We start from the raw sequence: 18,455 nt of genomic DNA on the forward strand, positions 1-18,455 counted from the left end.
CCTCTGGAGCGAGGGGAAAACAAACACCCTGAGAACTACACAAGGGCTTTACTCTGCAGGCTAACTAACGCTTTACTGTCATATTCAATATGACAATATGTCACATTAACATCCTCGGTGCATTACATCACCGATAAGAACCTTCCCCTCCCCCAAAACTTCATACAAAGCTGCTTCAGGAAAGTGCTTAAAAAGCTTAAAAATTAAGTAGGGGAAAATAAATAAGCTAACCATGATGCCAAAAGAGAAAGAAGGTCATTAATTCCAAAGAAGTAATCATCCTGTGGACGGCAGTTACATCAGAAATAGCCCAGGTCAGTGCTTTTCTAATTTTTATATACATACGAATCATCTGGGGATTTCACTAAAATGCAGATTCTCAGGCGAGAGGTCCAGCGTGGGACCGGAGACTGCATTTCCAGCAAACTCTGCCCGGTGATGCTGCAGGTGCCGGCCCATGGACCACCGCTGAGTGGCAAGGGACCAACGAGGGCGGGGTCATCTGAGCAGAGGAGGCTCCCTTCCGACCCCTTCCTTGTCACCCACCACCTCCCAACCTCTTTCACACGTCCTTCATTTGCCCTGTGGAAGGAGGAGCTAGTTCTCCAGCTGTGCAAAGTACAATCATTCCCAGCGGGCACAGCCTTTATGAAATGGCAGGTACAGGATATCTTGCTGGTCACAGGGCTCACTAGACTATCTGAAATTCCTCCTATTACAAAGCTATCTACAAATACTACCTAGCGTACGCCACAGTGCATTTTTAAGGCAAGGTGAAGCTCACCTTGGTGGTGAAAACAGAGAGAATCGCAAGCCAGAGGAGTCAGGGCCAGCGGATACTGAGTTTAGGACCTGAGGTTCCCACTCATACACTAGAAAAAGGCGGAAGCCACTGGGTCTGTAAGGAACAGTGTGGGAAATAAGACTGGCATGTAAAGTCAGGGCCACAAAGGGTGGCCCTCCTAGAGAGGCAGACAGCAGACCATCACAGCTGCCCGGAGGGATTACAGTAAAGCTTGTGCGGCTCATCCAAGGCTCCAAGCCGAAAACGTTTCCCCGGAATTCGTGACCATCAGTATTTCCTCCCCTATCCCTGAATAACTTTTACTACTTACATGATCCAGGATCCCCGGACCGTAAACTTAACAGGAAAAGTAGTTCTGATCATCAAAAAGATCAGATATTATGACCAAGTAGGCTTCATCCCAGGGATGCAGGCACAGCTGAACATAATAAGTAAATCAATACAGTGTATAAACAGAGGCAAGGAAAGTATCACACAATCATCTCAATAGACACCGAAAAAGCCTTTATCAAAACCCAGCATCCTCCCATGATAAAAAGTAGGAAGAAAATATGTGTAGAAGGAACTTAATCTGACGAAAGCCATTTATGATAAACCTACTGTCAGTGTCATATTAAATGGGAAAAAACTGAAAGCTTTCTCTCTAAAGAATCAGGAACCAGACAAAGATTCTACTGTCATAAGACATGATGTCACATAATCTCCACTCCTGTTCAACACAGTATTTGAAATATTGGAGCCTGGTATGGTGGTGCATGCCTGTAATTCCAGCACGTGGGAGGCTGAGGCAGGAGGATTGTTGCAAATTCAAGACCAGCCTGAACCACATAGTGAGACCCTGTCTCAAAAAGACACACACACACACACAGGCGCATGTATATGAGAAAGAAATATATATATATGAGAGAGAGAGAGAAATTAAGCAAGAGAATTAATAAAAGAATTAAAAACATAGGAAAGGAAGAAGTCAAATTATCATTATTTGCAGATAACATGATCTTTTATGTAAAAAAATCAAAAAAATCCACCAAAAACTTTTAGAAATAATAACAGAATTCAGCAATGTAGTGGAATACAAAATGGGCACACAAAAGCCAATGGCAATTTTGAACACTCCTAATTAACTTACTGAGAAGGAAATTAAGGGGGAAAATACCATTCATAAGAGCACCAAGAAATATTACATACTTAGGAATTAACCCAAGGAAGTAGAAGACATCTCTGACAAAAACTACAGTACTCTGAAAAAGGAAACTAAAGAACATATCATAATATGGAAAGAAATCCCCCTGTTGCTGGAAAGGCAGAACCAAAATAGTCAAATGGACATATTTCCAAAATTGATATATAGATTTATAACAATCTCAATCAAAATTCAATGGCACTCTTTATAGAAGTGGACAAAACAATTCTAAAATTCATATGGGCCAGAAAAGACCCAGAATGGCAAAAGCAATCCTCAGTAAGGAAAAAAAAAGTTAATCCAGAAGCATCATTATCCTGGACCTGAAGTTATATTACAAAGCTACTATAATAAAAACAGTACCGTACTAGCACAAAAACAATAGGATCAAAGATGTAGGAACAACCCCAAAGGGCATTCAACTATTTGCCCTTTGACAAAGAGACCAAAAACACACATTGGAGGAGAGATAGTCTTTCTAAGAAATGGCGTTGGGAAAACTGGCTGCCTGTATGCAGAATTCTAAATCTAGACCCATATCGCAGTATGCACTACACTGAAATCACAATGGATTGAAGAAATAAATGTTAAACCCAAAGCATTTAATCTGGTAGAAGACAGAACTCTTGAAGTTGTAGGCGTAGCCAAGGACTTTCTGGACAATTGCACAGGAAAGTAATTCCAAAAATCCACAAATGGAATCAAATTAGATTAAAAACCTGCTTCAAAGCAAAGGAAACCACAAACTGAGTGAAAAACCTAAAGAATGGGAAAATTTTTTTCCAGATACCTCTCAGACAAAGGACTAATAACTTGAACATATAAAGAACTCACAATATGAGACCTCCCAAATAAAAGGTCCAATCAAAAAATGGTGAGTAAAGACATGCTCAGCATCGCTGGCCATTAGAGAAGTGCAGGTTAACGCACTGAGATTCCGCCTTCTCCTGCAAGAATGGCCATCATCAAGAAATCAAGTAGAACAGGCATAAATACCTGTGATGAGGTGGAAGGGAATCTTTCAGGGTTGTTGGAAGGAATGTTAACAAGTACGAACACTGTGGAAATCAGTGCGGAGAGTCCTCAAAACAGTAACACTGGAAATTTCTTTTGACTCCTCTTAGTGTCTTCCTGAAAGAGTTAAAGTCGTATTACAGTGACGCGTGCACACCCGTGTTTACAGCAGCACAATTCATAACGGCTAAATCCTGGGAGCAGCCTCTACGCCCATCAACAGATGAATGGACACAGGAAATGTGGTATTTGCACACAGTGGAGTATGATTCTGCCTTAAAGATAAACTTGAGTCATTTGTAGAAAAATGGACGTACCCTGAGACACAATGTTAAGTGAAATAAATCAGACACACAAACTTAAATGTCGCATGTTTTCTCATACATGAGAAACCCAAGTTATAAACACAGAATAAAATGAAAGGTAGATCTAGGAAGGAGGGAGACAGATCCTTCCCAAATGGGAAAGGGATAAAGACGGAGGGAAGGTGAGGGAGAGGAGGGGAAGCGGATGAGAAACACAGAGATGGTTCTGTACGTGCGCCACCTCCACCCAAGCAATGTGAACAAGGACCGCAAACATGGATTAGGCTGCACCAAGCCCAGTTCAACAAGCTCCTTAAAATATTCCTAGAAAAATAAATTACAAACACAATGAGAAGCGATCTACCGTGAAGAAGACAGCAAATCAGACACCCAGAAGTGTTACATATCAGAAACTTCAACTAGAATTACTGGATAAAAGCCAGTAAAAGAAAATCTCGAGGATCGAGAGCAATGGCCACCCCAGCAAGCAAGCCCAGTCTGGGAACCAGCACCACGGCCATGCGCGGGCCACCTGGACTGGGAATGGCCAGCCCCCAGCTCCTTCTGGGGCAAACAAGAAGTACCAACCCCGCCCCGTAAACAACCGGCTGATCCAGAGAAACGCAGGCTGGGATGCTGGCTAGGGAGGTGAAACGCAATTGGACGCCCGTGGGGCTTGGTGTGTCACTGACCTTGCAGGTCTAGGGCCAGGGGTCTGGTCACAGGTTCAGAGGATAGCGGCACACAGTGTGGCATCTGGGGGATCTCCTTCTGAGGGTGGCAGCCATTGCTGATTCCCTATGGTCTTGTTTTGAGGTCCTATATCATTTCTGTTGTTTTGTTGGGTTGGGTTTTATTCTGTTTTATTTGATTATGTTAAATCCAATGGCAGAGGCTGTTTTAAGGACAGCAAGACATATTACAGTAGCAACTCCTTTGTTGCATTCATTGTTTTGTTTTTTATTGTTTCTATTGTGTTCTGTCTGATTTTTACTATGTCTGAAGGCATCTGCAACTATTTTGAAGCCATCAAAAAGCATTACGGTAACTACTGTTGATTTCATAATGTTTTAAAGTCCTGTATCTCTTACACTGGTTTATTTTGATTGGTTTTGTTCTGTTTTATCCTCTTTAAAATAAAAATATTTTTAAAAAGAAAAAGAGAAAATTTTGAAAATAAGCATTGAAAATATGTGAAATGAAGATACATGAAAAGTTTATGGGTGAAATGGAAAATGAATCAAACCAAACTTTTATCCATATCCAGAATGAGTGTTAAAAAAAAAACTTTTAGAAAGGAAACATTATACGCACTGAAATTAAAAACCCAATGGATTGCTTAGCAGAAAAGAGAACAGAAAAGACAAGTCATTGAAAAGCAGATTTTGGAAAATTATCAAGAATGTGGTACACAGAACCTGACTGGTTGCTCCGTTACCAGTTCTGCTCTGTAACTGCAGCCTACCTAAATATCGTGTGTGTGTGTGTGTGTGTGTGTGTGTGTGTGTGTGTGTGTGTGTGTGTTTGTGAGAGAGAGAGAGAGAGAGAGAGAGAGAGAGAGAGAGAGAGCGTGACAGGGTCTCAATATGTAGCCCAAGCCGGCCTCAAACCGTCAGGGAAAGGATTAACGTGATAGTCATCAGGAATGTTTGTGTTCACTGAAGTAACCTTGGCCGTGTGCCTTTCTGCGGGGAGCCTGGCTACCTGAAAGGCAGTGTGCAGAAATAGCACGGGAAACCCTGAGCACTGCAGGCTAGCCCACCTGGGATGCCCCTTCAGCCCGCAGGCCTGTGGGCTCCGACTCTTACCTGAGTGCAGTCCTTAAGGGACTGAGAAACCTCGTGTGGCACAGTGTTTTCCCTCTCGCTGCTGAAGCTCCGTCTCACGCAAGCTGCTTCCCCAGAGGATCCCCTTCGCCTTTGGTGCTGTCCCCTGCCTTGCTGTGTGGTAATCGATTATTTGACTGTATTCACATCTGTTATACTTTTATGATAAACTTACTTTCATTTTTAAAAAAGAATGTGGTACACAGAAATAAAGCAATAGAAAACTTGAAAACACTTTTTTTTTTTATCAGTACCAGGGATCGAACTCATGACCTCCTGCTTGCAAGGCAGGTGCTTATGCCGCTGAGCTAAATCCCCAGCCCCGAAAACTTGAAAACACAGAAGAGAATATAAGAAGGTCCAATGACTAGAAGGGCTCTAAAAGGAGAAAAATAAGGTGAGTGAAGGAAACAAACATAGCTGAGAATTTCTCAAAACTTACGAAAGGCATGAATCCTCATCCATGGGAAGTACATAAAATCTCAGCTAGGATTTAAAACTCTACACAAGACATATCCTAATAAAACTGTCCCTTTGCTCTGCATCCTCTGATGCTCCGCATCACCCCCGAAGGAAAGCCACACCCTTTAAGATGTAAGTGGCTCTTCTGGACATGGGCCCTGACCTGCACCACACTCACCCCGTTCATCACTGTGTCACCAGCACCTAGCAGTGTTAAGTACCTGATAAAGAAGACGGAGGGTCTCTGCATCACCCTGCCTCAGTCTCCAATAACCTCTTAGGCTTCCACCTCAAGGAAACTGTCATGGTTTATGTCGGTGTCCCCCAGGCCTCATAAGTTAGCATTGTGCATTTGTGATGGTTCATTGTCTAGTGCTTGGATTGATGATGTCAGTGCTCCAGCTGCATAGGGGTGGAGCCAGGATGTGATGTAATGGCAGGAAGAAGGTGTGTCTTGCTTTTTATTGGTTCCTGTTTGCTGTTTGCAGCCACCATGAAAGGTGGCCCAGCCATGCCCACCTGTCTTGGAGCCAACTGAGTGTGGACTGAAACCTCCAAAAACTGTAAGAAATAAACCTTTCCTTTCCCAACTTTGGGCTTCAGGTATTTTGTCTCAGCAACGAGTAAAAAGTAACCAAGACAGAAACCTTTCAAATACCTAGAAAGCTCAGAAAGCATGCATGCTCCAGAGAGGAAAAACAGAGGTTCTGCTCTGATCCACAGCAGGCTAAATGGAAACACGGCATAAACCAGCAGTGGTACAGTGACGGAGAGACACGGCATATGGGGGAACCGGCTTCCTGTACAGACAGGAGTTCAGGGAGACGGAATGGGGCCAGAATGGGATGAGCTGTAGGGATCTGCAGAGCCTGAGCCTACCTTCTTCCTCCCAAACCCTGCACCCCAGTACCCCCACCAGTTCCAAATGAGACACCCCAAGTGACCTAATGCATCCTGCCAAAGGGCGGGGATGTATTTCTAACCCGGGTTTGCATGCACTATAACAGCACTGTGGCGAGGGCCCTTGCTATGTTCACATCTCAGTGAATCTCCACTGTAACCCCACGTGACCCGTATAGTCACTGGGTTGAATTCATTTAATCATAACCGCCTTCACCAGCAACCAGAGAGACCTTTACAAAATATAACTAAAATGAAATCCTAGCCAGTCCCTACCTTCAACCTCCTAAAGCTTTCAGATTTCCTCTGATGAGATCCACATGCCTTGCCATGCTTTCAAGGCCTGCACAACCCAGGCTACCCACCTTTCTCCCCTGCTGACTCCAGCACCCTCTCCCGGTGCAGGCACATCTCCCTCCCTCCAGGGAGCTGGAAATGGGAATGGAGATTCTGCGGCCATCGCTCTGAGCGTGCATTTTTTCTGTAGGGATCATGAGCTGGAATCAAGGGAGAGTAAGACCTCAAAGGGGTGGGCTGGGCCGGGAGGAGGCTTCTCTGAAGTCCTGAGGGCGACCCAGAGGCAGGCCAGACCTGAGCAGGCCTGAGCGGACCGCTGAGCCCCTCCCTCCCCATCACTGCATGTGCCCACAGGGTGTGCTAGAGTCCTCTTAATAATCTTTACAGTTGCGAGGTTCAGCACAAGACTCTGAGACCCAGATGGGCTGGGAAACAACACCAGGCACAACAACCCCAGGCCAAATCGCTCTCGTGGTCACAGAATCTTTACCGCAGACAAATGTTACCCGGCCGGGACTGCAGCTCAGTGGCACGGTGTTTGCCTAGCCAGGGAAGACCCCAGCTTGCCCAGTCCCCTCCCAGAGAAAATAACATCATTCCTACTGATTATTTAGTGCTTACGCCTGGGGTCCTATGAGCTCTATGATAAACAAGCAAACCAGCCCAACAATCTCATTTAAAATAAGGGTTGAAATCCAGAGAGGCTGAGCCCTTTGCGGGTGACACGTCCAGTCCAGGTCCGCTTCAGAAGATCCAAGCGCCCCTGAGCTGTCCGTCAAGCTTTTGTGATTATGCAGGGTGGGGCTGAGGGCAAGAGGCATCTGAACCCCAGAACTCATCCTGGGCCCAAACCCAACCTCGACCACGAGGCTTCAGCTGCGGTGTCACTGTACAGGCGCTGACTTTCCACCACTGAAACCGGAACACAGCCGTGTTTTGCTTTTGTTTAGGTTTTGAGTCAGTCATTAAACATTCACCAGGACTTCACTGGTTCTGGGAGATCACTTTAGCCTTTGGGTTTGTGGTCCTCAGAGAGCAGTGACAGCCTGGCCTCTTAACACCCAGAAGAGAGCACAGCATCGCATCCATCACTGAGCCACGTGTTCAAGGCTGTCTGAAAGGAGCCTACCGGGGATCAAACTCACAACTGTGTGCTTGCAAGGCAGGTGCTTATGCCACTGAGCTAAATTCCCACCCCTCGAAAGGAGCGTTTTAAGTGCTTCAAGCTTTCAGTTCCGGGTTTGGTTTCTAAATAAAATAAATCATCTCTGTATCTTCATAGACATCACTCCAAAGACACACCTGTAATCCCAGCACTAGGGGAAGCTGAGGCAGAGGATCAGAATTTGAACCTAGCCTGGGAAACAGCAACTTAGCAACTTAGAGAGAGCCTGTCTAAAAATAGAAAAAACACAAAGGGCTGGGGCTGTAGGTCAGTGCAAAGGCCCTGGGCCACCCCCGCCACTGCAGTCCTGGGGGAGGGGTCACCCATCCCCGCCTTCTCTGCAGCTCTTTTCCTCTGACACAGGATCTCCTGACCTCCCCCCTCACGGGCACAGACAAGCTTCCTCAGATGCTCTCCCCTGCCTTCCCTTCCTCCTGTCTTTCAAACGGCTCTAAGGTGCCAGATCCAAGGAACCCAGTCAACTGGCTGCTCGCCCTTATTTGAGACAGTGGCACGCCCTCCTCTGTGCCCCGCCATTCTCCGGGGTCCTCCTGCCTCTGTGCCCACTCCTTCTCCCCCACTGGGCTCCTTCTGCTTCCGCACTTCTGAAAAGGCTCTGAGGCCCGCCCGCTGTGAGCTGGAGATAATGCTGGGGAGGCAGGGGGGCTCGAAAGCCACTGCCCGCTACTCCTCAAAGGGGAAATATGCAGGAATATGTTACTTAATCATTTCTTTTAGTTAAGTGAACCCTAAAGTTCCTGTCTGCTCCAGAAGACAACTTCCATGGTCAACACCAACTTTGGCCCGCAGGGCTTTTGCTGCCACGAGTGCCCATCTTTTCATTCTGCTCTGGTTCCGGCAAGTCCTCCCCCCACCTCACACGCACACACGCACACACACACACACACGCACACACGCATGCACACACGCACACCCCTCCTCTCCAGTGCCTCTCCCCAGGCAGAGCCCGACCAGCACACATGCACTCGGCGAACGCCTGGGACGTCCAAGTCTCTCCCCTAATCCCTGACCCTGGTCAGTCTTGCTCAGATTCCCCTCGGATCTATTCAGGCCCCTCGACCACTAAAGCCACTTCCTTCACTCGGGCGTCATTTCTAATACAAGTTAGATCAAAATCTGATTGGTCTCCCTGGGTGCAACCTTCTTTTCCTTCTGTAGTATCCCCCAAACTATACCCAGCAAAACAAAGTTGAAAGGTATCTTCTAACCCTTTTCCCCAAAAGCGTCACCACCATACTAAAATTTGCACCTGGTCATCACTGAACTAAAGCTAAAAATCTCAAGAGAATTCAACAGCCAGGTGTGATGGTGCTCACGTGCAATCCAGCACTCAGGAGGCTGAGGCAGGAAGATTGCGGATTTTGAGGTCAGCCTGGGTTACATTACCAGGCCTTGTCTCAAAAAGCCCAAAGATGACTGGGGATTTAGCTCAGTGGCATAAGCGCCTGCTTTGCAAGTGCAAGGTCATGAGTTCAATTCCCAGTTCAAAAAAAAAAAAAAAAAAAAAAAAAGCCAAAAATATATAACCTTTTTAAAAACCTCAAAAGAATTCAAAGCTATTTATGATCTCCCCCCGCCATCAGTTCCCACATTCCCATCACGCTGAATGACCTCAAGTTTCCCAGAAAGTGTCCCATTTTCTCTTGTTTGTCAAAGGACACCTCTGCCAAGCAGCTTTCCTGGCAAGACTCCGTCTCCCTGATGGCTGGGCCTAAGTGCCCTTTCATGTTTCCTGTGACACCTCCTTAATCAGGGAACTTTTGCAATTACAGTTGGCTACAATAATGATCACCTCATCAGTTTGCTACAGGATTCCACAGGCAAAGTGGCCCATTTCTGTGCTCAGCGGCTGACACTCAGGGAGACGATAGCCATTCGTGCTCTTGTCCTGGGAAGGACCGAATTACTTCCGGTTCTATGCCATCCCTTCACTGAATGTCATCCTCCATCCTCACCTTGCTAAATGGATGTCCAGCTTCTTGAATACCCCCTGGGTCAGAAAATCACTTACTAAACACCGTGACCAACCAGGGCTCAAGTGGACGTGACACACAGGATTCCCTGGATGGAGCCAGCAGCCACCCAGCTCTTGGCACCTGAGAGAATGCCCGAGCCCCTGCTGGCCATGGCTCGGAGTTGCTGGCTTCACGTCATCTCAGGTCTAAGAAACAACCGGCAGAAGGAACACTGAACATCCAGCTGGCCACACGGAACATCCGAAGAGCCCTGTACCCAGCAGAGAGGAGACGAACCGTTCCGAGGTCAGTGCCAGGGAGATAATGGCACCCCCAGTGGGCACATTCACCCAAACGGAGAAGCAAAGCTCTGTGACTGAAGCGCCAACTGGATGCAATCCTATAAGTCGTGCTGTGGTTCCAGGATGTCCTGGACACTCCAATGGAGCAGTACCTGCACATAACCTGTGTTCAGCCTCATCAGGTGGGATTACTCATGAGACCTAATAAAACGCAATGCTGGGCAGTTGTGACACTGTGTTGTTTAGAGAATGAGGAAGACGTGTGTACGTGTTCAGTGCAGACAAACTGTTTGCGTATTTTCAGTCCTGCTCAGAGGGCCAACTGGTAAGCACTTAGTATTTTGGAAAATGGCTCTCTAAACACAGAATCCCTGGGACCTGTCACAGAGTTAACACACCTGGGACTCTCCCGGTTCTTCTTGCCCTAGGTGGTGTTTAATCCTCAGAATCATCACATTGTCAAAAATCAATGTTTAATCTTTGCAATCGTGTTGTTGTCAAAATGCCATTTAAATCTAATTCTAGGACAGTCTACGAGACAGGAGGAAAACGTCTTAAATATTTTATTGAGGGAGGTAAGTTACTCAAGTGGCTGCAGACAGGGGGATACACACAGCGGGCAGGTGTGCGGGCAGAAGCGACGGCCCCACAGCGCGGCTCAGCACGTGTGCAGAAGCCAGGTTCTCACACCTGCCCACAGCTCAGCTCTTCCCGGGCCACTCTCCATTCAAAGGACTCTGAGACCACGTAAGAAAGGGTTCTTTCCGCTGCCCATCAGCAGTCCTTAGGTCCTCTCTCGGTCACCATCCGGGGGAAAAACAACTTATTTTCCAGCTTCCTCAGAAGGATGGAGAAGTCTTTTTCGCATCTCATTGCCGTGTTCCCTGCTTCTGGTTCTCTTTTCCATGTACTGGAAGGAAAAAGGGAGAGAAGAGACAGCAGGTGTCATCATTCGGATCAGTGAGGCTAAAAACATCTGCCGACATAATTTTATTTGTATTTTACTTCACCGCACGTGAGGCTGCACACAGGGACCTCAGAGGACGCGGCCTCATCGGTACAGGACCAGCCAGCTGGGAGTCAGCATCTCCCCAGAGGGCACCCGCTGCGTACTCAGGCGGATGGGTTCCGGGCTCGCCCTGCTGAGCTCGGCGTCCAGGAAGGCCCCGACGCCCTGCTTACGAGGGCTGCCAACTTGACGGTGCCCTGCGGAACCCTGGTCGGGGCCCCTCGTCCCAAAGTCTTCACACTGAACAAAACTCTATTCCCTTGTAAACTCCACTGCCCTCCTTCCTGCCTGCCTGCTGAATCTTCACACAGCTGACAGGTAACACCACCGGTTTCCGGAACACACAGCTTCCGACAGTTTTCCAATAGAAGCTGTAAAGTGACCTTTACTGACATCAGTGTCCAATACTAAAAATCATAACTAGGGCCAGGGATTCAGCTCAGTGACACGGGTACCTGCTTAGTAAGCATGAGGTCATGAGTATGATCCCGGCACAAAATTTTTAAAACATCAAAATCGTAACTAGAATTAAACGCAGAACGCTAGACATGGCCTGGTCAACACAGACAGTGGACCTAGTTCTTACGACCTAGTCATATACTCTATTTTATAATGTTGAGAGTAAAAGGCAATCAGCCAGGAATGGTGGTGGTATGCCCGCAATCCTAGCAATCGGGAGCCTCAGGCAGGAGGGTCACCAAGAGTTCGAGCTAAACTACATGGCTCGATAGTCAAAAAGGGAGGGAGGGGGCTGGGTATGTCGCTCAGTGCAAAGGCCCTGGGCCCAATACCCAGAACCACAGAAAAGTTTCCCAAGTCAAAGCCTCTCAGTACCCATGTTATCCTTTTGACCCACACAGAAATTTCCAGCTGGCTGAACCTCCTAGGCTTTCTTCACCATGGACAGGTAACAAATTTGATTCTCCCAAATCCTAATATTGTACAATCAGTTATGTCAAATGCAGCTTTTTTCTAGGAGGTTTTCTGTCTGGCCAACAGGTTATAAATAACAGAAAATACAGAGCCTGGCACTTAGACAAAGTACTTAAATTTTCTTAAACAAATGGTTATTAACAAAGTTTAAAACAGAGAAACTTGAGCCAGACATAGTGGTGCACATATATAATCCCAGCACCTGGGAGGCTGAGGCAGGAGAACTGCTGTGAGTTCGAGGCCAGCCCGGGCTACAGAGTGAGCTCAAGGCCAGCTTGAACCTCAAAGCAAGACCCTGTCTCAAAAAAAAAATCCCAAAACAGAGAATCTCGAATACAAATGTTTCTGTGTGTATATGTTTATAGGCTTACTACAGACATTCTAAAGGTGAAGGATATTTTCCCCTGGGCAGAGGGAAAAAAGACTAAAAGTAAATTCAAATAGGGAAGAGCTGAGCATACAGAACACCTGGACATTAAAATGTTTCAGGAGGCAGATACAGACCGAGAGGCCTCAGAAACAAACCAGCAGCACAAAAGGTAAGCAGGGACTTGACTGGAAGCCCTTCCCCGCCCCTCCTGACTGAGGGCCCAGGATTTAGCTCAGCGGCATAAGCGCCTGCCTTGCAAGCACACAGTCGTGAGTTCGATCCCCGGTACCAAAAAAGACAAAAGCTGCTGACTGACTGAAAGATACTGCACATCTTTTTAAATGACAGTTTTTCAAGCTTTCTTTCTTCCTCTTGAAGAGGTCACTTCAAATCCCAGATGAAGCACCAGGTCCCCTCAACTAAAATCATTCAATCTGTCATACACGAAATTTCCTCCTGGGTGACTGGGGAGGGGCGGGCTAGGGGGCCGCTCTGCAGACAGCACCTGCCTAACACGTCCAAGGGCCTGGGCTCAGAACCGCAGAGGAAAATCACTGGAGAAAGGGAGACTCAGCCCAAACCACAGTCTAGAACATGGAGAGATCCTGCCCTTAAGCAAAGGACTTACGCTGGGGGTTTAGCTCAGTGGCATAAACCTGGCTGGCAAGCGTGAGGTTTCAATCCCTGGTACCAAAAAAAAAAAAAAAGCACAGGACTTAACAGCGATCTGCCCCAGCCAATCAGAATCGGTAGAGGTTATTAAGGATAAGAGTACTGCACAGCAGGCCAATAAAATGAGTTACAGAGCAAATTAAACTAAATTAAAATACATGTTAGGACAGCTCCACAGAACCTCATGGTGGCCCCTGCAGAACAGGAAAATACAGTCAGAGGACACAGAGGGAGAAGTGGAGAGCGGGGAAGCCTGCGGGGCAGAGCACGCCCAGGAGCGCAGGCCCAGGGGGTCGGAGGGTGAGAGCGGGCGGGAGACACTGAGCACCAGGCAGCAAACCAGCGCAAACCGCCCGCAAGACCTAGAGGTCAGGGAACGAAGTCAAGGAGAAGACGTAAAACCTACACGGAAAACACACACAAAAATAAATATCTACAGCATTCTACCAAACAGTCACTAGCAGAGCTCAGGACAAGCTGAGAAAGAAACTTCATATGAAGTTCAATCAATAAAGCTGCACTATATAGAGAAAAAAATCTTAACAGGTAAATACTACAACTACAAGCACACATGAAGGAAGAAAAACAAAACAGCTTCATCGAATAAATCAATATGGGCTTTATTTTTCCACTAGCTAGCTTCCACGCTAGCCTTTATATAGGAAAGAAACATTTTTCAAAAATCATTTTAAGGGCTGGGGATTTAGCTCAGCGGCATAAGCGCCTGCCTTGCAAGCAGGCAGTCGTGAGTTCGATCCCCGGTACCGATAAAAAAATGAAAAAGACAAAAAAAAAAATCATTTTAAATTTTACATACACATGCACAGACACAAAATTATCACCTTTACACTCAGGCTGAGGCAAGAGGATTGCTGTGAGGTCAAGGCCAGCTGGGCTAAAAAGGGAGCTCAAGGCCGGCCTGCCCTACACAGTGAGACCCTGGCTCAAAAAAAGAGACAGATTTCTAGTGATTGCCATATGGAAAATAATTCTAAAAAGGACTACAAAATACACAAAATGAAGAAATACAGATGCTAAACAACTTCAAATATTTAAAACTTTCAATCTGAGACTAACTGAAGTTTAAAAATATGAAAAGTAAGAAATGAACAGACACTAGTCATTATATATAATGTTTTCTCTTTTTAGTTATTAGTTTAAAGGTTCTGGTCACGGGATGCACAAAACAGAAATGAGACTTCTTCCAAAGGTGTAAACGCTCTCTGCCTGTCAGAGCTCCCTGGAAGAGCACACAGTACACAGTCTGCTGACCACTCGCCTGAGGCCTCCGTCCCGTGACTCCAGCCCGGAGTAGTCAGTCTCCCTCGGTCCCTGTGGTCCCTGTGGTCCCTGTGGCTCGCACACCGCGTAACTACAGAACGCTCCAGCTGTGGACGCTGAAAAACCTGAACCTGCCTTCCTCATCGTACAAGGAAACGGGGCCTAGTTTTAGTCACATGCTCGTCAGCCAGTGGCCACTGTCTGTCTGCTAATCACCAGCACAGTGTCTGAAACCCTAAAACCATCCAACTGGCATTTTGCAACAAAGGAATTTTCATCACTTGTGTGCCTGGCAAGGGGACAGCAACATTCCAAAGCTCTCCTCAGGGAACCTCGTCTCTCAATTTTATGGGTCGGGGGAGGTGCCACACATACTTAGTTGGTTTTCGCACTGCACATGGGGGGAAACTTTAACAATGACAGCAATATACAATATTCAAAAACGTTAGGTTCTATGGTTCAACTACTTCTAACCCTTGACATTTTTCTTACCTCATTCTTCAAGCATTTTCTCATCTCTCGATCAAGATCGTTACAATGCCCCAAAAACTTCCGGATGCTGTGCTAAAAGGAAGAAAAGGGGTACAAATGTTTCACCCACAGGACAGGACAGGCCACCGCCCCGACAGTTTACATAGCTACTACCCTGGAAACGAGTCTACGGCGCCACTCTGTTAAGAAGCAAAGTAATAAACGTGCAGATATTTAAACCAGCTCCTTCTAGACCTCACTGCAAACGAGAAATAAACGCTTATAGGTAGAAACAAAAATTTTTTAAAAACACACAAAAGGAAAATGATTTTACTGTTAAGAAGCTCTCCTGACACGACGTCTCACAGAGTACTAAGAAGTCAGCAGCTCACCCCGTTTCTTAGAGGACACCTTAAAGCCGGAGCATCCCCCATTTTCCACTGAAGCAATGGGGTCCAGCTGCCGTGCGGTCCCCAGGACAGGAGCAAGGAGAAACTAAGTGCTCCGGCAGACACACTGCCCTGCGAAGGAGTTACTTACAAATGCATGGTGTCAGAGCCGTTCTCTCATTTGTGTCCACCCAAAATGTCACCAGAGGTGTATCAGATGCTGATTGGGCGTGGTGTGACACGCCTGCGATCAATCCCAGCACACTGGGCGGCTGAGCCAGGATCGCAAGCTTGATCCCAGCCTAGGCCATTTAGAAAGACCCTGTCCCAAAATAAGACAAATAAAGAGCGGTTGGGGAGACAGAACTCAGTGTGAATGCCCTGGGTGTGATGCCCAGTACGCACTGTGAGAAAGAAAAATCAAACTTCCTCTCTCCCGCTCTCTCATTCACTTACGATGTAAGAAAATCTATATCCCAAGTACAAAGTCCTTTTTGTTGAACAAAATGAAAATAAAATTCCCCAGGGATCCTAATTCTATAAATATGATCATAGCAAAAAGCATGAATACTCTGAAGCAGGCTAGGATAAACCTGAAGGCAAGGCCCTGGGTTTCAGTGGGCCGTGATCAGGGTGTGCGCATCACGGCTTCCAGGGGTCGGAGGGCACAGTGATCATGCAATGAGACGTCGTCAACGCTTGTGGCTGTAATAAGCACATTTTCCCTTCTCTTTCTAATCATGGCTTTCATGGGAACCAGACAACACATAATTACTAAGCTATGCCTCGTGTTGTTATCTTTTTTTTTTTCCTGTTTTACTATTTTAAAAGCATTTTTTCAGGCCTACATTGAATAAATGTTGTTTTTCTGGCAAGCTTTTAAGAATCTAAGATCTCCTATTTGTTATCTACTGGCCTTTCCAGAACAAACATTTCTTGTGTGTTTCTCCTAAACTATTTCCACAGCAGCAAACGGGGATAATGCTTTTACTCCTTCTAGTCAAGTAGAAATAAAAGACTAGACTTGCAGAACGTGAAAGGATATTTCAGTGTATTTATTCATATCACTCCACAGACATACACCTTATTTTTAAATTCAAGATGAAGACTTGTTTCCGCTCACCTCACCATTAACTGAGCCCAAGTGACAATTACACTTCGGTGACATTGTGTAAAAAATGTCAAGGGCAAATGCTCCTGCTGGAGTGGCACAAAATGCCTGCACTCTGTGATTCTCCTCTACACAGGGCAGATCCCTACCGTCTACATCAGATTCCTGATGTCAGCTCCTGGAGAACCAAACCAGCCAAGCAATGGACTGAACAAGGGATCAATCGCTAGACATCTGAGAACCTGTTACACGGGGAACAAAGAGCCAGGCTTGAGGGATACAGCAGGACGCAGTGGACCTGGCCGCAACTGCCCTGCACATGGCCAGAGGGGAGAGAAAAATGAACTACCTGCCTGTCATGGTTTATTCTGTGTCCCCCAGGCCTCATGAGTTTGCATTGTGTGTTTGTGATGGTTCATTATCTAGTGCTTGGATTGATGGTGTCAGTGCTCCACCCACATAGGGGTGGAGCCAGGATGTGATGTAATGGCAGGAAGAAGGCGTGTCTTGCTCTTTGCTGATTCCTGTTTGCTGTTTGCAGCCGCCCTGAACTGCGGTCCAGCCCTGCCCGCCTGCCTGGGAGCCAACTGACTGTGGACTGAAGCCTCCAAAAACTGTAAGAAATAAACCTTTCCTTTCCCAACTTGGGTATGAGGTATTTTGTCTCAGTGATGAGTAAAAAGTAACTAAGACACTGCCATTAGGTGGTGTGCAATGCAGGGATGCCCAGAGGCTCCAGGCACCCTGGCAGGGGACACACAAGGTCAACACTATCTTCCTAGAAATCCGAAGGCCGCAGTCTGCTCGCTCTCCTCCTCTCAGAAGGGTACTGCAGAGGTTTCCACAGGCCACGTGAACCAGGTCACAACAATCTGAACACATTTGGCTGCTCTTGATTCACTCAGACATAAAAAGCAATTGCAAAAATGCAAATGCAGTGCCATTTCCTCACTTTTTGCATTTTGAGTAATAGCTGTATGAAAAATACCAGGTAATAGGCTTAGTTTTAAAATAAATTAATCCTTAAGTTCTTCACTTTCATTATAATTCAGTAAACACTGGCAGATAAGCAAAGCCCTACAGGGTCCTCCATACACGTGAGAATGCAAAGCAGCCTGAGGACAGCTGCCAAGCGAGGTGCCATTTAGTACCGAGACAACCAAGCTGGAGAGGGGCAAAGGACAGGAAACAGCCAGTCCAGCCAGGACGGCAGGAAAGGTGCTAAATCCTGACTTGGAAAAGGTCGAGGGGAGGTAGGAGGCAATGCTCCACGCTGCACGAAGGGAAGAGCACACAGAAGGCTTAGAGGAAACAGCATCCTTCCCTGCAGGAGAGCAGGCAGCAGTGAGCCGTGGCGGGGGAGACGGAAGATCAAGAGCTGCGTATGCACCGGCTCTCAGAAGCCTGGATCACCAGGCCAGAAGTCCAGGTTTCATTCTACAGGCAGAGGGAGCCGTTTAGGGGAGCAACAATTAAACTGACTTTTGAAAGATGGCTACAAACGTGGTGTGGAATGAACACCCACACAGAGAGTAATGAGACACACCCGACAGGAATGGGAGGCGGCCTCAGTGAGCGGGGCCGGCACAGACCAGCACTTGGTGAGCGAGCCATTCAAGGGACAGCTGAGGCGGACGAGCGGGTGTCTGGCTCGGACCAGTAAATAGCACCACAGCGGATAGTGGAGAAAAAGTAGTTTTTGTTTGTTTATTCATTGTCAAGATTTTTATACTATCTATAAGAGCTGTATTATTCACACACTGCTTTTATAAGTCAGAAAAACATACATAAGGACTTGCAAGTAGCACTGAGGAAAACAGCCATTCTAAATTCTGTACTGTAACCGACAAATGAGGCACAAAGAACTTCAAATAGCCATGATCAAAAAAATTCAAGCCAGGCACATCATAGTCAAGATTCCAGAAATTCAACACAAGAATAGAATTTTAAAAGCTGTTAGAGAAAAGAAACAAATCACATATAA

General features: G+C 46.5%; 1 protein-coding gene across 1 annotated transcript in view; it reads right to left on the reverse strand.

Annotated features, from left to right (window-relative positions):
• Positions 1-10,782: 10,782 nt before the first annotated feature.
• Positions 10,783-18,455, reverse strand: part of Cmc2 (C-X9-C motif containing 2) — a 39,107-nt gene continuing 31,434 nt past the window's right edge. Inside the window, exons 3-4 of the mRNA XM_003462849.5 lie at positions 14,993-15,064; positions 10,783-11,145 (exon numbers count right to left, since the gene is read on the reverse strand). Coding sequence (XP_003462897.1) covers positions 11,059-11,145; positions 14,993-15,064 — 159 coding nt within the window. The 3' untranslated portion in view covers positions 10,783-11,058. The remainder of the gene's footprint in view (positions 11,146-14,992; positions 15,065-18,455) is intronic.

The sequence above is a fragment of the Cavia porcellus genome, unplaced genomic scaffold, assembly GCF_034190915.1.
Source record: "Cavia porcellus strain 051 isolate PalLab524CR breed Dunkin Hartley unplaced genomic scaffold, mCavPor4.1 scaffold_4, whole genome shotgun sequence".
NCBI classification, from domain to species: Eukaryota; Metazoa; Chordata; class Mammalia; order Rodentia; family Caviidae; genus Cavia; species Cavia porcellus.